We start from the raw sequence: 20,166 nt of genomic DNA on the forward strand, positions 1-20,166 counted from the left end.
ACACATGAAAGAAGAGTGCTCATTTGTTAACTTGTGTTCAGGGATTTCTTTTTCTCTCTAAGCTTTCTCACTATTCTTTCCCCACTTCATCAATCAGTGGTATTTACTGAGCGCTTACTGCATGCAGAGCTCTGTATTAAGCACTTGGGAAACTACAGTATGAAAGAATAAGTATAGAGAATCCCTGCCTACAAGACTGTACAGACTAGAGAGATAGTAATCAATCCCACCCTGGATGGGACACAAAACCACAATCCCTGTCTCCCCATCTAGACTAAAAGCTCACTGGGCAGGGGACACATCTACCAACTCTGTTATATTGTACTCTCCCAAGCACGTAGTACAGTGCTCTGCACACTAGTGCTCAATGAATGCCAGTGATTGATTGAGAGGCCAGTGCCCTATCGATTACACATTTGTATCAGAGCAGTCACTGTGTCTGCATTAAATGCTAGAACTATTGAGTAATTCATCTTGTAGTATGACTCTTCCCAAGTGACTGGATCACAAAATCAGAACTCAAGTTCTTAAGTCAAAAGTAGTAGGCTTAGCTAGTTTCCACCCCTTGCTGCTCCACTGGACAGGTTCCAATTTAAATCTGTAGCTTTCTGAAATGCGAGTAGCGTGTTGGTGATATAAGGATGTCTCATGTCAAGGAAAGGTCCAGGGCCCCTGGCCAGTTCTCACTGTAGTTTTTACATCTCGATGTTTACAGGAGGCCTAGGAGGGTGTCAATGATGAGACCAGCTAGCCCAGGAGGTACACGCGAGATCGCCTTGAAGACGGCCACCTCCTTGCCCTGATCAGAGAGAGAGAGAGACTGAGTCAGGGGAGAAAGGAGAGTGGTCACCATGAAGCTGAAGCAGCGAGTGGTGCTGCTGGCCATCCTCCTGGTCATCTTCATCTTCACCAAGGTTTTTCTGATCGACAACCTGGACACCTCCGCAGCCAACCGAGAAGACCAGCGGGCCTTTCACCGCATGATGTCGAGCCTCCGTGTGGAGCTGAACCCCCGGCTGGATCACACTCTGCAGTCGCCTTGGGAGATTGCCACGCAGTGGGTTGTGCCCCGGGAGGTGTATCCCGAGGAGACCCCGGAATTGGGGGCCGTCATGCACGCGATGGCCACCAAGAAGATCGTCAAAGCCGACGTGGGCTATAAGGGGACTCAGCTGAAAGCCTTGCTGATTCTGGAAGGAGGGCAGAAAGTCGTCTTCAAACCTAAGCGGTGAGTCCTTTTCTTCAATTCAGACCAACCCAGTTGCTGTTTCTGAATTGCTTTAAACTCAGAATCAGGCTGGGCCTTGGCCCGAGGGGCCCTTTTGATCGAACAGAATTGCAGCCTCATTTTAGTGGCTAGACATGTTTTCTAGACTGTATTACCAAGGAAAAGGCTGGTGAGCCTAATGGTATTCAGCAGTGGCTTTTCCTGACTCCATCAGGAAGCATCTGCAGTAGGGTGAGTGGTCTACATAAAGTGAAGTCACCTCAGATGGGATGCAGTAGAAATTGAGTTTCCATTTTTTAGATATTTTCCTCCTTAGAATTACCAGTGTAAGTCCAGAAAGGCTTATGTAGAAAGTAAAACACTCTCCCAGCATTAGCCATGTCCCCATACCTCAGTGGCAACTTTTGAGACGTCTGATGTGCTTGATGGGGTTTTCTGCAGTGCAGGAGCAGAGAGAGGAAGCCACCCAGCTCGTTTGCAGGGTTACGTGGCTGTAATTTTCAACCTGCGACTAGATCTGATCACCAGGAGAGTGGATCCAGTTTTCATGAAATAATTCCAAAGAGGAGAGAGGGATCAGGATGCATGGAAGTAAGGAAGAGGGACAGTAGGAAAATTGAAGCTGACGATGGTGGGGAGCAGGGGAATTTAGTTTGGGAGGAGAATGCTCAATCCTGGGGGTGCTGGGCCATGGGAGATTGGGTTAGAGTGGGCAGGTGCTGTCTGGTCATTAAATTCACCCTGGGCGTGACCCGGAAGAACTTCCCTCCACCTGTTTCGCTATCATTACATCAAGCTGGAAGTGGAGGATTTGCAAATTGACTGCAACATTGGAATATCCAGCAAATTGCCAGCATGACCTCCCTGGGCTTCAAAAGCTATTCTTCCCTGTTGTAAATGCAAGTTAATGTCTTGAAGCCGACTCTGATGTCTGTCTTCGGTGAGATGAGCGTGATCTACTGGCAGCTTTTGTATGACCTTTTGGACCTCCTCATTGGTTTGAGAGAGGTGGCCCTCTGCTAAGGGAATCCAAATCTGTACCGCCACAATAGCAGTGGACATCTGGCAGCTCGGCTTGGGTAGACATGTATTGGATCAGCCCTGCCTCCGTAACAGTAAGACGTACACAGGCTGCTTTATGGAAATCACAGTATCAAGACATGGCCCTCTTCCTCACCTACTTTTTCCTGAGAATAATACATTGCGTCTTTGGATCCATCCCAACAACAGGATGGTCCTATATAGGCAGAACCAGAAGTCAAACTGAAAAAAAAAAATGGACAGTTTGTGGTAGTGGAGCATATCAATTAATCATATTAAGCCCTTACTCTGTGTGGAGCACTGTACTAAGTGCTTGGGAGAGTACACTATAACAGTTGATAGACGCGTTCCCTGCCCACAACAAGCTTACAGTCTAGAGGGGTATACATATGGGGTGTTGGGGCAAGTGGGATGCAACAGGAAAAGTTGATAAACCTCAATTATGCCCTGCCCCTAACCCCTTAATGCCAGTGAGTTTTAACCTTGTTTTAAGCAGTCTTTAGAGCAGTTTGAGGGGCGTATCTCTTCAGTGCACCACTAAAAGAAGCTTGCTGTCGCTGGCGTTGGATAGACCCTGGCAATATCTAGGCAGCATGGCCTTTCCTTGGCTGAATAGGAGTTTGGGCAGATGGAGGATGTTCAAGCTGTTTGAGGCATTTGGACACTGAGTCTATCGATTTGGTGGCAGCCAGAATAATGGCTGAATGATTAGATTTGCAGTACTGTTAACAGCCTGTGCTGGGCATGCATTGAACAGCCCGTGTTTGAGTGGAAATTGATGTTCAACCAAGAGCGATGTACGGCTTTGTTCAGCATAAATGCATTATAATTGCTTAGCCCAGAAGATATGCTTAGAAGTCTAGCCCTCGGTGCCACTGAATCTAAGCTCTTGGCCACTTGAGCTGTGGGAATTTGAGGAATGAGGGGAGGCGAAGGGGAGCCACCACCACTTGACTCTAGTTTGTGTAACATTGTTTTGAAGCTTGCTGGATCCATTTCCCACTTAGGAAGCTCTAGGCAGAAGAGTAGCAGGAGTTGAGGATGCATAAATATTTTTTCCCTGAATTGCTGTTATAATGTATCTTTTTAGTAATGGAAAAGGGATTTTCTCCTCTTTTGAGCATTTTCTTCTCAGGAGGCACTTGGGCTGAAACAGAACTCCTTAAGTAAATACAAAAATAGCACCTCTAGGCACTGGAACAATTGTTCTCTCCTAAGTGTTGCCTGACCTCTTAGGCTGAACACAGATTTAACTGAGAGGTGTCAGTATTGCTTTTCCTGAAGAGGTTAAAATCCTCGCAGTAGTGCAGGGCAGCCACTGTAGGAAGACCAGAGAGAGTCAAGCCCTGTTCTTCCCCCCCATGTACGCTTCATCCTTTCCAGGAAAAAACTTGAGGCCTTCCACCATTTGCTGTAACCTGAAACAATAGAAGGCTGAGAAGAGTGTAGTTTGATAGGTTCTCTGTGGTAATGATAATGATGGTATTTGTTAAGCGCTTACTATGTGCCAAGCACTGTTCTAGGGGTCGATACAAGGTAATCAGGTTGTCCCATGTGGCGCTTACAGTCTTAATCTTCCCATGGCAGATCAGCCATCCACCAGGCAGTTCTGCAGGCCTGAGATTGCTCCCGGAGTTGACCAAATTGTGAGCCAAAAACATAGAACCAATCTAACTGCAATTCACCTGCAGCCCTGGGGTTCTGAGCTCATGGAGGGAAACTGAGGCCTCAGGGGATTCTTAGGCCAAGTTCAGGATTTCAGTCCCAAGTCTCCTAGAATGTAAATTTGTTATGGACAGGGAACATGTCTGCTAATTCTGTTGTACTCTCTCAAGTGCTTGGCACAGTGCTCTGCACATAGTAAGTACTCAAATACAACTGATCACTCTCTCCCAGAATAGGCAGTATGCATTTGCGTTTCATGCTTGCGGTCCTCAGTGAAAACTTCTTGAGCAATAGCAAAGTCAGTGCTGAAGAGAGAAAGAAACAAAAAAAGCACTCTTTCAGCCTCTCCACAAAGCCTGATAGGGGTGGACTAGGGGACAGTACTCCCAGCAATAATGTCTTCTGATATCACTCCACTTATCGAACACCTCACTGTGTCTGAGTTGGGAAATCCTTTCATTTGGAGTCTTCATCAGTGTTGTTTCAGAAGCCAGCAGACCCCAGATCCAGATCTGGGAATCTGCTCGATATACTCATTAGCAACTCTGAGAGAAGTAATTGTTTTTCTATCTGTCTCACTGTTCATTCCAACTCCAGGTACAGTCGAGATTATGTGGTAGAAGGAGAACCATATGCCGGGTATGATAGACATAATGCAGAAGTAGCAGCCTTTCATTTGGACAGGTTTGTAACTCTTGGATTGTTTTGCCTCTTTCTTAGAGTAGTTACTGAAATTTTATAAGGCTCTTAGCACCAGTAAATTTCACTCTGCTTCCCTGGATCCCACTATTTTTTTTTCCACTCCTCTTAAATCTACATCTGTGGCATCAGAGCAAATATTTGAACTCCAGGTGAGGCCAGAACCAAACCTTGCCTGGGATCAGCAGCCATTGCCCTCAGACAGTGGGGAAAAATGGAGGAGGGCAGAAAAGGGAAAGGAAGGGAACATACTTTCCATAGAGTTTTTTTGTTTTTTTCAAAACTTAAAATTAAGTCTCAGGGATTTACCTTGCCAGGTGAGTTGCTTCTTGGCATTTTGTCACTGTTGAAAATGTATGTCGTTGCACTTGTAGCTGTAGTGCCCGCCTCCCCCCCACCCAGCATCGTAAGCCTAAATAGAACCAATAAGAATGTAGTGCCTAATCCTCAATTTACAACTCCTTGCTCAATGGATTTTATTGTATGAATTAATATTTTTCTTATAGTCCAGTGTATGTGTCCTCTGTTCTAATTCAGGAGACACCCCAACTCCTCTTCTGGCCAGTTTGCTCCCTGAGTCTCATCCTTTAGACAGTTCTCAGATATTGATAGTTGTTCCGTTCTTACAAAGAGAATGGACATCACAGAGGGGCGGGGAGCTTAAATTGTTCCAAGAGATTTTAGGATCAAACTAAATTTCCTTTTGGATTTTGTCAGGGACTTGGCTCCTTAGAGACTTGAGCGATCCGACTTCTAGGCCTGCATAGGCAGGGCTGTGTGGCTTTTCAAAAACCCATTGCAAGTGACTTGTTTTCTCTTCCCTCCCCTAACGTCCAAACCAGGATCTTAGGTTTCCGCCGAGCCCCGCTGGTGGTGGGCAGATTTGTGAACCTGCGCTCGGAGATCAAACCCATTGCCACAGAGCAGCTGCTCAGCACCTTCCTAACTCTTGGTAAGGAGACTGTAGGGGAAATTTAAGTGGGAAAATATTGAACCTAATTAGTTTCAAACGTAGTGGTTCAGCCCGTGCTTTAAATCGTGAAAGGCACAGCGGGGCTGGGGGGCTCTTAACTTTCTCTTCATCCTTTGCAGTTATTCTGGAAATTTATGTGCTAAAGTTTTCATTCCCTAGTCCTACAGCTAAGATCTGGCTCTCACCCTCTTTTCAGGCAACCTTTTGCCACTGTGGCTGATTGAATGCTGTGCTGATGGACCATTGTTCTGACCCAATAATGGCATTGCTTATATTCTTATGGACTTGGACTCTTATTGTGAGTCTACGATATAATAATAATAATGATGGTATTTGTTAAGCACTTGCTATGTGCCAAGCACTGTTCTAAGCGCTGGGTAGATATAAGGTAGTCAGGTAATAGGGCTCGCAGTCTTAATCCCCATTTTACAGATGAGTTAACTGAGGCACAGAGAAGTTAAGTGACTTGCCCAAGGTCACATAGCAGACAGGTGGTGGAGCCGGGATTATATCAGGGTCTGGTGCCCATTTATGTTGCCAGGATCTAGCTCTCTCACAGCGCACATCCAAATGCTTTCCTGAGCTCTCTTGGGCAGTTTTGAACTTCAGTGGGTGCTGCATCCCTGCCCACTTACTTGCTTGTTGCATTTTGTGCCCCCGCAGGAATGTAACTGGCAGGAGATGAGAGAGAGTCAAGGGGCATTATGCAAACCACTAGCACCGTAACCAGTTTCTTTACACAGGCACTTGTTACTGACACCTCAGGCCTGGTCCTCGTCCGTCGTTCTCAAAAGGAAGCAGTGTTGCCTAGTGGATAGGGAATAGACTTGAGCGTCAGAAGGACCTAGGTTCTGCTTCTGACTCTTCCACTTGTCTGCTGTGTGATGTTGGGCAAGTCACTTCTCTGTGCCTCAGTTGACTCATCTGTAAAACAGGGATTAAGACTGTGTGCCCTATATGGGACGTGGACTGTGTCCAACTAGATGAGGTTATAGACACTCCAGCGCTTAGAACAGTGCCTTGCACTGTAAGTGCGTAACAAATACCAAAAACAATATCCTTCCCCTGCCTATCGAAAAACAAAAATAAGCAGACGACCCCATCATTATCATTGACAGTCAGAGGATTAAGCAGGGAACTCTCCTGAGGATGGGAGAGCCCCATGTTCCTACCTTTCTATCTTTCTCCCTGAAAGAGACATTGCCATAACTTCCATCCGCCTACGTGCCAGGGCTGGGTCTCTCTGGCCTTAACCCACCCATTTCAGAGTGAGAGCCAAGGTAGAGTCCTCTGAAATGAGGAATGGGTAGCAAATGGGCGCTTAGTACAGTGCTCTGCACACAGTAAGCGCTCAATGAATACGATTGAATGAATGAATATGGGCCAGTCCCCATGATTGATAATAAGGACTGGTGCCACAGAAAATTACAGTATTTTTAAAGCATTTATTAAACGCCAGACACTGGGGCAGACGCAAGACAATCGGATTGGACTCAGTCCCTTTCCCACATGGGACTCCCAGGCTGAAAGCTAGACTCTCCCCGTTTTCAAATCCTGCGCAGCCACATTTTAACAGAGTACAGGTAACATATGAAAATGTCTCCAACCCAATTGACGTCATCCCTGTTTAAGTTGACATTATTAGGTGGGCCTCAAATTGCTCCAGAAGAAGAAAGGAAAACTGGAAATCCCTCTAAAGGAATTGGATTTATATTTATGTCCATTAACCTGAATGCTTAAATGATTTCATAGTTTAGATCCTTAGAAGAGTCCAGACGGTGAAGGTTTTACACAATAATTAGAAATCCACCATGTCACTGACTTGTTGCAGACTATCTCTCTCTACTATTAATTGATGAGAATCCCATAACTTCTTCACAGGCACTTTTTGACAGTTAACGACTAACCAGGAGTAATGACCCAAACCAAATGGATCTCTTTATCAGTCCCTTGGCAAAGTAGTTGCCCAAGAATGATACTTTGAATTACTTAGTGAATTTGCATGGCTAGAAATGAGTAAGATATTTACTCAGTCCTTAATCCATTTACAGAGATTTATTACATTTCCTCAGGCAGCAGAATGTGCATCAGGTTGAGGAAGGAGGAATTCTGTCTGGTAAACTCAGAATTAGTTCCTCTGCCCATAGAAAGCTTCTGTTATAGTAAATTTTATTGGCGGGCTCTAGGGAGCAAAGATGCAGTGGTGGGGGAGAAATGAATGCAGTTCTCCTGATGAATAAACTTTTCCAAATCTTCCCTTATAAATCATTCTTGTCGTTGAGTTCCCTTTAGAGCCTTCTACCTCAAAAAAAGATAGAGAGGCAGTGTGGTCTAGTGAATAAAGCTTGGGTTTGGGAGTCAGAAGGATGTGAGTTCTAATCCCAGCTCCACCACTTGTCTGCTGTGTGATCTTGAGCAAGTCACCGTGGCTCAGTGACAAGAGTACGGGCTTGGGAGTCAGAGGTCGTGGGTTCTAATCCCAGCTCCATCACTTGTCAGCTGTGTGACTTTGGGCAAGTCACTTAACTTCTCTGTGTCTCAGTTACCTCATCTGTAAAATGGAGATGAAGAATGTGAGCCCCACGTGGGACAACCTGATTTCCTTGAATCTATCCCAGCGCTTAGAGCAGTGCTTGGCAAATAGTAAGCACTTAACGAATGCCATCATTATTATTCTTTTTATTCTCTGTGCCTCAGTTACCTCATCTGCAAAGTGGGGATTAAGTCCATGAGCCCCATGTGGAACTCGGACTGTGTCTAACCTGATTAGCTTGTGTCTACCTCAGTGCTCAGTACGGTGCCTGGCATAAAGTAAGCGCTTAACAAATACCATAAAAAAAAAATGATAAAAGTTGGTTGTTGTGCTATGGTATTTCTGGGGTTTTGTGCACCTCCTCCCACAAGTAAATGAATAAATTGCAGGATTATGTTAGCCTTGAAAGGAGAAGCAGCGAGGCTCAGTGGAAAAGAGCATGGGCTTTGGAGTCAGAGGTCATGGGTTCAAATCTCTACTCAGCCAATTGTCAGCTGTGTGACTTTGGGCAAGTCACTTCTCTGTGCCTCAGTTCCCTCATCTGTAAAGTGGAGATGAAGACTGTGAGCCCCCGTGGGACAACCTGATTACTTGTATCCTCTTTGCACATAGCAAGCGCTTAATAAATGCCATAAAAAAATGCATCCTATTTACACATAATTATTGAGAAGCGTAAGAAAGCTTCTTCACCCTTTCCTGAGTAAAGCAGACAGTTCAGGGTCCTTCTCTCCAGAAGGTCCTCCCAGTTTTTTTTCTGTTTGGCGATGCACAGAGCCAGTTGGAGGGAAGGGAGTAAGATATGAAGCCTTTAATTTATCTAGGGAGTTGCGTGTATTTGAGACATCTTCCCAAGCAGAGTAGCCTAGTGGAAAAGAGCATGGGCCTAGGAGTTGGAAGAACTGGATTTGCCTTACAATACTTATGCTATTTCTTAAGCTCTTACTGTGTGCCAAGCACTGTTCGAAGCACTGAGATACATACAAGATAATAAGGTTGCTCACAGTCCCTGTCCCATGTGGAGCTCACATTCTTAATTCCCATTTTACAGATGAGATAACTGAGGCAATGAGAAGTTAAGTGAGTCGCTCAAGGTCACACAGCAGACAGATTGCCGAGCCGGGATTAGAACCCACATCTTCTGACTCCCAAGCTTGTGTTCCTGTTGCTAGACCATGCTGCTTCTCTTATAAATCCTTCTTGTCATTGAGTTCCCTTTAGGGTCTTCTACCTCAAAAAAAAAGATAGAGAAGCAATGTAACCTAGTGGGTAGGTCACAGGCCTGAAAGGCAGAAGGATCTGAATTCTAATCATGGCTCTGCCACCTGTCTGCTGTATGACCTGGGGCAAGTCACTTAACTTCTCTGTGCCTTTGTTCCTTCATCTGTAAAATGGGGATCAAGACTGTGAGCCCCATGTGGGACAGGGACTGTGTTTTGTATCTACCTCAGTGCTTAGTAAAATAAATAAATAAATGTTGGTATTAAGTGCTTACTATGTGCCAAGCACTGTTCTAGTACAGTGCCTGGCACATAGTAAAAGCTTAAATATCATTAACACTCCCCCCCCCCAAAAAAAAACCCAAAACTATTATTATTATTATTATTCATTGAGCGCTTACTGTGTGCAGAGCACTGTACTAAGTGCTTGGAAAGTACAACTTGGCAACATATAGAGACGGTCCCTACCCAACAACGGGCTCACAGTCAAAAACAAACCAGAATGGATTTCTCAACTTTAAGATTTATGGGGGCAAGAGGGTGGAATTTTTTCTTGATTCATGGTAAATGAGTCAGTCATGGCTCTAATGTACCCAGCTGCTTTCCTGCTCCCTTTAGGGAAAAGCGTAGGTTTTTTTTAGCTCCTCCGTATTTGCATTTGTCTTTCTCTCTCTAAGGTAACAGCACCTGTTTCTACGGAAAGTGTTACTATTGCCGTGAAACGGAGCCAGCCTGTGCAGATGGAGACATCATGGAGGGATCCGTCACCCTGTGGCTCCCGGACGTCTGGCCTCTGCAGAAGCACCGGCACCCCTGGGGCAGAACTTACCGAGAGGGCAAGCTGGCCAGGTAAAATGACCCGGCCCGGTGTCCTGCCGTGTGAGAGGCTGGGTTTCCCTGGCTGGACTGTGAACCTCAAAGGGCCGTGGAAGCCAGGGGTGAGCCTGTTGGGCGGGGACTTTGTCTTCTCTTTGTTTTGCACAGTACCGAGTACCGTATGGGCGCTCTTAAATAACCCTGGTGATGCTGCCTGCCTCCAGGTGGGAATATGACGAGAGCTACTGTGAGGCTGTAAAGAAGACCTCCCCCTATGACTCTGGCCCGCGCCTTCTGGACATCATCGACACCTCTGTCTTTGACTACCTGATTGGCAATGCCGACCGCCATCACTACGAGAGCTTTCAAGACGATGAGGGGGCCAGCATGCTCATCCTCCTCGATAATGCCAAAAGGTAGGGGGAACAGCAGCCCTGTTACTTTTAGTGGGTGCCTTAAGTGGCCACAACAAAGGAGGCCTTTCCTCCCCATACTTTATCCTTGTATCGGCTCCCATTAGAATTCCCAGCTTTCTTCTTTTAGCCAGCCCACTCTAATCCCAAGACCTCTCAAAGACAATGAGACCTAGTCTCTGCTCTCTTATGTTGCCAATTTGTACTTCCCAAGCGCTTGGTACAGTGCTCTGCACATAGTAAGCGCTCAATAAATACGATTGATGATGATGATGATGCTCCTGCACTTGCCTAACCAGGATGTCCAGACATTTTGGTAAAGAGAGATGGATTTGACAGTCCAAATCCGTTCCAAGCCAGTTGGCTATAATAGTCCAATAAGTTCCACACTAGTTTGTGACTCCAAATGTGGCTCTGGTTTGTGTTTAGTTTTTAGAGTGATTTCAGTATGGTTTGGATCTCCCCTTAAGGCCCCTGAGACACAGCTCTTTAAAGGCACAGTGAGGAGAGATCGATTAACGGTTAACAGTGACATAATGACATAAGAACAGTTTCCACCTTTAGTTGTAGCTGGGGGTCTGTTTAGGGTAGAAGTCATCCCTTAGCATTTTGTAAAACTAGGAGCTCTCTAAGGACAGGAACTGTCTTTAATTTACACTGTTTTCCTCTGTTACCGTGCCTCACAATTAGTGTGCGATGAAATATTCTGTCAGGAACAAATGTTGATCCTGGACCCCGAGACATTAGGACCCAGAACTTTGGCAGAGGAATAGGTTTTAGTGCTAATGGCTTGCACAACCCTAAGAATGTGACCGTCTATTATTTCTCTTATCCATTTTAGTGGTCATCCTTTCTTTAAAACTTGCACACTGTTTGGCATGGGGGAAGAATATACTGGGACATATTGGGATGTTTATGTTCTAATACTAGCCAGCTATATGTGAGCCCAAGTACAGGCAGAACCAGGACTAGAACCCAGGTCCCCTGAGTCCCAGAGCAATGTTTCTCCCCTCCACCCTCCCAACCCCAGACCAATATTGAAGTAATTCAAATTCTTGAGAACAGACTCTGAAATTCCAATCCATAAGACCAAAGATTATTAGCAAGCCTCTAGGAATGCACCAAAGCCAGGAGCTCTGTAATGAACCAAGGAGCTGAATTTGGAGATGGAAAGATACCTCTGCCTCTCTTTGGACCACCTGGCCCTGAACCATCATTCATTCATTCATTCAATCGTATTTATTGAGCGCTTACTGTGTGCAGAGCACTGTACTAAGCGCTTGGGAAGTACAACTTGGCAACATATAGAGACGGTCCCTACCCAACAGCCGGCTCACCATCCAAACAAGGCCCCAAATTGCCAGTAACTCCTTGTGTACTGATGCTTTTGACCTTGTTTGTGAAAATAGCCTCCTTTTTACTGTGCCATGTGTATATATGCTACTGAGCTGTTTGGAGTTGAGGTTGTGGCTGGTTGTTGGTATTTGTGAAGTCATCAGTGTGCTAAATACTATCCTAGCCCTCCAGTCATCTCAAGAACAGAGTAAAGGTTTAGAATTTGTCAGATTTAGTCCCTTCCTCCTGCTCACATCATTATCTCACATGCTTGGTTTGGGGAACCTAAGCTGAGTGATTTCTACTAAATGGCACTTTTTTCAGGAGTCTTAAACCAAACAGGTTTTTTTTTCTCCCCATGGCTTAGTGTCACACTGGATTGTATTGTTCCTTATCTGTACAGCTATGCTAAAGCACCTAGGGATGTCTTGGCAAGATAAAGGGCTGTGTTAGTGAATGCTCTTGCTGTCTGTCAGGTACTTCAGCCTTAGCTCTGGGGGATAATATGTCTAATTGGTCACACCCTGTTCATTTTTTAATTTAAATGATTTGACCTGCTGAAGCAAGAAATTATCTGGTATCAGACTTGAAGTCCTTATAGCACTTGCTATGAGTGGGAAGGGCATTGGTTCTTACGGCTGATTTGCTAGCTCTTAATTTTTTTTTCAGCTTTGGAAATCCCTCGCTGGATGAGAGAAGCATTCTTGCCCCTCTCTATCAATGTTGCATGTAAGTAATGCCCCTCCCTGAAAGTGCCCCTTCCCATCCCTTTCCCTTTGCCAAACCACCGACTTGAATTTTCTACTTCCGCTCAAGTTAAAGATATACAGCACATTGGTGTTCTTTGTTTTAAGACTTCCTGATGCTCGTGTAGGTGTCTAGGCCACCTTAAAAGCTACTTGGCTTTCAAAGATATTTCACAACTGCTATATCAGTCAAGGAAACTAGCATCAATAAAAACAGGATTTCAGAAAGCGGGACTTTGGAGTGGAATCTAAAGGCTCATTTCCGGCCAAGGCCATTGCTGCTTTGAATATTTGTGGGAGTTTGGCAGCACTCAGCTTCAAGGTGACACATGGAGAAGGAGGACCCAGAGAATAGCAGGAGATGCAACAGATTGTCCAGGAGCCTCATAATCAAGAGGGCCTCTCAATAAATGTCTGCTTTTGCTCTTTCAGTAGCATTCAGCTCTAGAAAACACCACAGTAGAAAGCCATTCATCTAAGCGAATTGAAACCAACAGTAGGATAGATCATTCAAAGTTTGGATAACTGACCAAAACAAATGTCCACCCTTTGGCCATTAAGTAAAAGTCTAAATTTGTTTGCTCAAGCACCTGTAGCTTCAGCTTGGATTATTGGAATTCAGAGTCCATTGTTACTTATTACTGCAGAAATAGCTATTAGCAGGTTTTGACTCTTCTGACTGTCGGCTTGCAACCTATCTTTATGTGTGAGTTACCACAGAAATGCAAAATATCACCATCCCCAAATATCCGAGCACCTTCAAGATGTATAATACCGCTCCAGAAGTCAGGACAACAGAGTGGCCCTGGTCAATCAAAAACAGCCGCAGTGCCATTAGAGGGTGGAAAGCGTTGGTAGAACGCCTGAAAATTGGTGAGCTGGGGGTGCTGGCACCTCCTCAATTCCTGGTAGCCATGCAGAGGTGGGGAGAGCAGCAGGGTGTCCTGATGTGGCCTCATAAATCTTGGGAGCAGCAGTCTGAATTCCAGAGATGGCAGCGGTGGCTGTGAAAGGGTAACTGAAAGCGACAGAGGCTACTGTTCCAGCTAAGCCTGCTAAAATGGCTTAGTTGGTCACCCTCCAACACTCTTTCCAAGGATGACCAATGTCCTGGCATGTGACTTTGCAGAGGAAGATGTGGTAGTTAAAAGATTAAATGACTGAAACTAGACAGGCTTGATTGGCAGATTCAGCAAGATGAACAGCTTAATAAGCACTTGTTTGTAATTGTGACCACTTCTCTCTGGTTGCCTGACTTTTTGTCTGTGCAGCTGACATTGAACTGGTGATTACCTTCCGTAGAACAAGTGCTATCATATCAGATTACTCCTTCCCCATTCCCTTTGCTAATCTTCTAGGGGATATGGCTGCAACAGAGGCAGGTAAGAGCCTTCTGGAGAAAGGATTTAAAAAAAAAAAAAATACTTCCTCTCCTTCTGTCTCAAGCTCAGGGCCCAGAGGGGGCCTGTAGGTGATGTGGGCTGCTCTGTTGTTTTCCAGCATCCGGGTCTCCACCTGGAACAGGCTGAGCTACCTGAAGAATGGCGTGCTGAGATCTGCCTTAAAATCTGCCATGTCCCATGATCCCATTTCTCCAGTGCTGTCCGACTCCCACTTGGATGCTTTGGATCAACGGCTCATGAGTATCTTGGCAACTGTGAAGCAGTGCATTGACCAGTTTGGAACAGACACCGTGCTGGTGGAGGACAGGATGACCCTCTCCCACCTGTAATTTTATGGGGAAACAGATGAAACTCCTTTTTACAACTGATAGAAAAACAGCACAAGCAATTCCAAATGGAAATGGATGGATGGAAAGACTGAAAAAAAGCCGGCAGTAAACATTGTGCAGGGGTACAGGGTAGCTTTGGGTTTCTTTGGTGTTTTTCCATAAAAAGCAAAAGCAGTAACCGGAAGCTTTGGGGCATTCGGGCATCCCCACGTGGCCTTCTGACTTCCTCTGCTTTGGCCACTGGGATGGGTCCGATAGAGGCAGTGGGCATTGCAGTCCAGTGCTGGTGGACTAATGCAGCAGAGCGTCAAATTTGGACATGAGTCTGGAGAATGGTCTGGAGAGGCTGTGTGAGTTGGGACCCTACAGGCCTTCCTTCCTTCCTTCTTTCCTTCCTTTCTTCCCCCATTCCCTGGCCGCTGTCAAGGGGAATTTTAGCTCACTCCACCATGCCATTTAACCAGCAGTGTGCTGATTAAGGCAAGTACAGCCTCTTAAAGAGGTGGCAGAAATGGTGGCGTGGTGGTGAGTCAAACTGTGCACTAAGTTAAAACATAGATAGCACTCCCTTAATGGGGTGGAATTGTCTTTTTCCCAAAGTCTCCTTTCAATAAAGGAGTCTGGGAGGAGGGTGTGCTGCTTCGCTAACCCCACAGAGTGCAGAGGCAGGAAAGTGTTCTGCCCCAGAAGCAGTTCAACTGCAGTGTTGAGGTGGGGAAGTTGTGGTTGCATTGTAGCACTAGGAGCAATGGCTCATTCAGTGCCTAAAGATGAAAGCAGGGTCCCCGAAACACTGCATTTCAGTCCTTCAGGTCCATATAGACTAGACTGTTATTAGGTCCAGAACAGAATCAATGTTCTCATGATCATGTGTCTGAATTAACCAAAAATCATTTTGTGTGGTGCATCTGTTGGACTGCATAAAGTTGTTCTTTTAGGATGGTGAGGGGCAGGGGAGGCAGCCGCTTTCAGGACGAACAAGAGCTGACTGAGGAACACAGTTGGTTACTACTGGTCTCTTCCGTCTCCTCCTGTTGGCTCTTTGCCCCCCTGCCGTCTCGGTTCTTGGGAATGGAGCACTGAGGGGTATTGAAGCTTCTGGGCTGAGGAAGTGTAGCAGGCCAGGGTCTGCCTCTTGGACCGGGGCATAGGTGTGTGCGTCTTCCAGCTACTGAGTTTACAGAAAAGATGCGAATGTGGTGGAGAGAAGGGTTTCACTAAAATCTCCTGGACTTTCTGAGCCTTTACGTTGTGTGTGCTTTGTGCAGTTTGTAACCTCAAGATTCAGTGATTTGGAAATTGGTTTCTTTCTTCCTTTCCCATCTCCATTCTTCCCTTTTTTCCCATTATGTGCTCTTAGCCCACTGTACAGTATCCTGGCTCTGCTTCTGGTGTCTGAACCATAGCCGACTTGAAGTTGCTCTAAGCAAGGCCTGCTCTTCTGTTCTGGGAAAAGGAGAGCAATGTGTAGTTACTTGTGGGAGACCAATGGGACAGAGCCCAGCCCCGAGGAGACTAGACATGGGGCACATTTGCCCATGTATTTGTCCGTCCAGCTCCCTTTCTGCCTCTTGAACTTGGTGCCTCTCTTGAGCAGAGGAAACCCAGAGAGATAATGGAGCAGCAGATGCTGGCCAATCTGGGCCAGGCTGAAGCAAACCAGACTCTTGCACCAGGTTTGGACTTGAGGTTAAATTTTCTAAAAATATGAAATCACTTGTAATCTCTTTGCAATAATAGGGGATTTGAACATACCTGCCTCAGACATGCAGAAGAATGGATTGTCACAAAAGGTATCTTGAGTTGAGTAGGACAGGTGAATGCAGAAAATACTTTTAGTTTCTGGAAAGGGAGAAGAAATGTATTAAAGTATCAGGACTCTTGCCTTATATTCAGGGAAAGTTTAATGGAAGTGTGAGAGTAACCATGGACTGTGCCTGCCTTTAAATTTCTCTGAGAGAAGTACAGAGACTTAGCGGAATCTCAGGAGATCAGCCCTGTGTGTTAAATGCTCCCTTGATATCGTTTGCAAGATGTGGGAGAGAAGGGAAAATATTGGTTGATGTCTTTTCAGAACCTCCTGCAGTTTTGAATGGAAGTTTCCCTCCAAACAGCGGATTTCATTCTGGATGTTTAAGGCAAAAGACTCACTTTTTAAAGAAGAAACAGTGGGGAGGTTGTTGGGCACCCACTGTTTCTAGCAAACTGCATGGAGCTCGGGACAGGTCACAGTTAGACTAATATGTCATGCTGGAGTTGGACCAATTGGTGGTTGTGATATGTATTATCTGAGGGAGGAGAGCAGAACATGTTCTAAGTTAACACTGGATTGGAAGGAGCCTTGGAAAATCTGGCATGGAGCTGAGCTATACAACCCTAAATTTCATCAATACCAAGATCAGTTGGATGAAATGTAACCAAAAAAAGGTGATTTATGACAGTCTGTCCTCTTTCTGAATGGTTTCATTCGAACTTCAAACACTAAACTTTGCTCCTTGTCCATCGAGAGGAGGCTGTTCAGTCAGCCCTGAGTTGTATGAGCATCTGTCCAATCCCAAATCTAGCACTCAGTGGATTTGGTATTATTTAGATGGGCAAGCATATCTTTTAGCATTTCCTGAAACTGAAAAGTTGGTATTAGAGGTTGTTCATATCTCTACTTTTTGAAGCATCAATTCTGAAGTCTTGAGTGGCAATGTGGTTTTGAAAGCTTTCTCCCCCCCCCACCCCCAACACTCACACACACCCCAGAAGTGTCCATTACTACAGGGTGTTTTAAGGGTGGAAAAAAAATCTAAATAACCTTGCCACATAAGCATATTAAGGGGCCGAACTGGATTTGCTCATGGATCATTGCATAATGCCTCTTTGGTGCCAGAGAGTTATCCTCTACTTGTCAGTATTGTGGAGTGAGTGCCCTGGATTTCTTCAGAAAAGGCAAAGAAGGAAAGAAAGAGCTATAGTGTTTGTTGTTAAAATGATCAAATGTCCTGGTCATTTTAGTCATATATTAGTAGGAAAGAGCATAAGTGATGGGTAATAGAGAGGGCCTTTTCCTCCTGAAGTCAGCATGACTTTTAAGAAGCTCATTTTTTTCCTGAGTAAAGGTTCATAATAATGGTAGTTGATTAGCACTTACTATGTGCCAAGCACTGTTCTACGCGCCAAAACCATCCCTGTCCCATCCTCCTAGCCCACTCCATCATTCCCATGGCCCTGTCCAAACTTGAGGAACACCAGTGCTTGGCCACACCTTAGTGAAAGCAAATAAGGTATCTGTATGTCAATTAGCAACCTTATTTAAATGAAGATAGCCCAGATCGAAAGAGCATGTTGCTGAAGGTTTCAGCATTCAGGGAGAAGAGAATCCTTTCATTTCCCAGGGGTAGCGATAGCCAGGGAGAGCACATAACTAATTTGTTGCCACAAGGGACCTGAACTTATATTGCTGAAGCACTTGAAGTTAGACTAGTTAAAATGCATCTCCTGAGTTCCTGAGCTAGTTAAATAGATGATTTTCCTGCTTCCTTGAGGGAGCAAGTAGACAATTAGGTGACAGGAGGGTGCCGGGGAAGGGGAGCTACCTGGAATCAACTCTGCCACAGGCTTTTAATGAACTGAAGAATCATTCAGAAAAGTATTGGGATGGGGTGGGGGGCCTGGGGATAATTTATTGAGAAGGTAACTTATTCACTGTGGCAGCTTGGGAGGGGGAGAAGGTAGGACCCAGCTTCTGCTTTAAGCTGTCAAGGGGGATTCATTTTGGAGCAGCTGCACAAATAGAGGTGGTTCTTGATCAGAAGAGATGCCAGCAAGAGCAACAAAATGCAACCCTAACTTTACAAGTGGTGTTCCATGGGTTTAAACTCTGAATCAAGAAATGTGAAGTGAATAAAGATTTTCATAAGCACTGTTGGATGGTCTCTCTCATGCATTTTCTTTCCCTCTCTCAGGACATTTCCAGGAATTTTCTTCCAGTTTTCTACCTGCTTCCCTAAGGGTTAGGAAGGCAGTAGCTTTGTGGGTGCACCCATTCCTGTGACCTCCTTAGGATGGTTTGACTGAGCCAGATGGAAAAGATCTGTAAGCCAACTTACTTATTGTTAGCAGGTTAGTGCCAAATCATTGGTCAGGATTTACACAGTGTATTTCACTTTTTGTCATGCTTGTTGTTCAGTCATATTTATTGAGTGCTTACTGTGTGCAGAGCACTGTACTAAGCAATTGGGAGAGTACAGTATGAGAGTTGATAGGTTACCTGCCCACAATGATCTTACAGTCCAGAGGGCTTGATCAGCCCGCCTTGGACAGTTTCTGGTGGCAGGGAAGAAGAACTCTGATTAAGCTGTGGGGCCACTTTCAGGTAAGAACTGAAGACTCTTTGGAGATATATATATATATATATATATATAATATAATAATAATTGTGGTGTTTGTTAAGCACATACTAGGAGCCAAGTACTACTAAGTTTTGGGGGTTCAGACAAGATCATCAGTCAGACCCAGTCCCTGACCCACATGGGGCTCACAATTAAAGAAGGAGAATGGGTATAGAATCTCCATTCTGCAGATGAGGAAACTGAGGCACAGAGATGTTAAGAGACTTGCCTGTGTTGTCACAGCCCACAGTGGCAGAATGAGAATTAGAACGCAGGACCTCTGACTTCCAGACCTGTACTTTTTCTGCTAGGCTCCATGGCTGAAGGAAAATGGGAATTGCCTTGGGTGCGACTTTCAGGAAAAAAGGAACTTTTGCCTTCGGTGACCTCAACCTTGCCTCTCACCCCACTGAAAAATCTCTAAGAGCAAAAATAACTGGCAAAGAGCCGAGGTACATGCTTGCGAGATATTGGTCTGTATACTAGGTCTCATATTAAGACGGTCCTTTCCGACGTCCCTAGTCTGTGCTTTGAGTTTGAGGAAAGTTCATCCTTTGTTACTCCCTAGAGTCAGTGCAGGAAGGTCACTGCCAAGTGGGTTTAGAGTGGGTGTTCAGGAGCCTGCTCACCAAAACACTCCCACCTGTTGAAGAGGTCTGTGTTGGGGGATATAATGGGGCAATGTAGGCGAGTAGTTCAGGGTCCTGTCCTTGACTCAGTAGCTTTCTCGTTGTGTTGGCGTGGGGCCTTAAGGCATCAAGGGAATAGTATTCATACATCAAGCTGGTGCCCAAGGCACAAAGTATAATGGGTTCTTAAACGGAATTCTGTTTTTGGTTTTGGGGTATTTTTTCAATTGTATTTGTTAAGCACTTACTCTGTGCCAGGCACTGTACTTAAGTGCTGGGTTCTATTCATGCCAATCAGGTTGGAGAGATTCCATGTCCTACATGGGGTCACAGTCTAAATCCCCATTTTAACAGATGAGGTAACAGGCACAGAGAAGTTAAGTAACTTGCTCAAAGTCCCACAGCAGGCAAGCGGCAGAGCCGAGATTAGAATCCAGCTCCTTCCGACTCCCAGGCCCACTCTCTATCCACTAGATCACACTGCTTCCTTCCAGACTGTGAGCCCACTGTTGGGTAGGGACTGTCTCTATACGTTGCCAACTTTTGGGTAGGGACTGTCTCTATATGTTGCCAACTTGTACTTCCCAATCGCTTAGTACAGTGCTCTGCACACAGTAAGTGCTCAATAAATACGATTGATTGATTAGGCCTCTCTTGTTTATTGTGTTTTCAGCCAGTAAACAGTTGAGTACACATCACCTCTGCCCTGGGAGTCCCATTCCTCTGGGATGTTCCGGATCCACCATATCACAGGTGTTCC

At 45.3% G+C, this 20,166-nt stretch overlaps 1 protein-coding gene across 1 annotated transcript; it reads left to right on the forward strand.

Moving 5' to 3' along the window:
• Positions 1 to 718: 718 nt before the first annotated feature.
• Positions 719 to 18,313, forward strand: FAM20B (FAM20B glycosaminoglycan xylosylkinase). Its single transcript, XM_038757767.1, has 7 exons — positions 719 to 1,228; positions 4,532 to 4,618; positions 5,476 to 5,585; positions 10,034 to 10,205; positions 10,397 to 10,588; positions 12,590 to 12,649; positions 14,167 to 18,313. The coding sequence occupies exons 1-7, from the start codon at positions 852 to 854 to the stop codon at positions 14,396 to 14,398; spliced, it is 1,230 nt and encodes a 409-aa protein (XP_038613695.1). The 5' UTR covers positions 719 to 851; the 3' UTR covers positions 14,399 to 18,313.
• Positions 18,314 to 20,166: the final 1,853 nt, after the last annotated feature.

Source organism: Tachyglossus aculeatus, chromosome 16, assembly GCF_015852505.1.
Source record: "Tachyglossus aculeatus isolate mTacAcu1 chromosome 16, mTacAcu1.pri, whole genome shotgun sequence".
In the NCBI taxonomy this organism is placed as follows: domain Eukaryota; kingdom Metazoa; phylum Chordata; class Mammalia; order Monotremata; family Tachyglossidae; genus Tachyglossus; species Tachyglossus aculeatus.

What these genes read in the sequence shown, in the direction of transcription:
- FAM20B (XM_038757767.1), top strand. Translation starts at nt 852, where the DNA reads ATGAAGCTGAAGCAGCGAGTGGTGCTGCTGGCCATCCTCCTGGTCATC. An exon ending in GTCGTCTTCAAACCTAAGCG is followed by an intron (nt 1,229 to 4,531) that starts GTGAGTCCTTTT and finishes TTCCAACTCCAG; the next exon opens with GTACAGTCGAGATTATGTGG. An exon ending in CAGCACCTTCCTAACTCTTG is followed by an intron (nt 5,586 to 10,033) that starts GTAAGGAGACTG and finishes TCTCTCTCTAAG; the next exon opens with GTAACAGCACCTGTTTCTAC.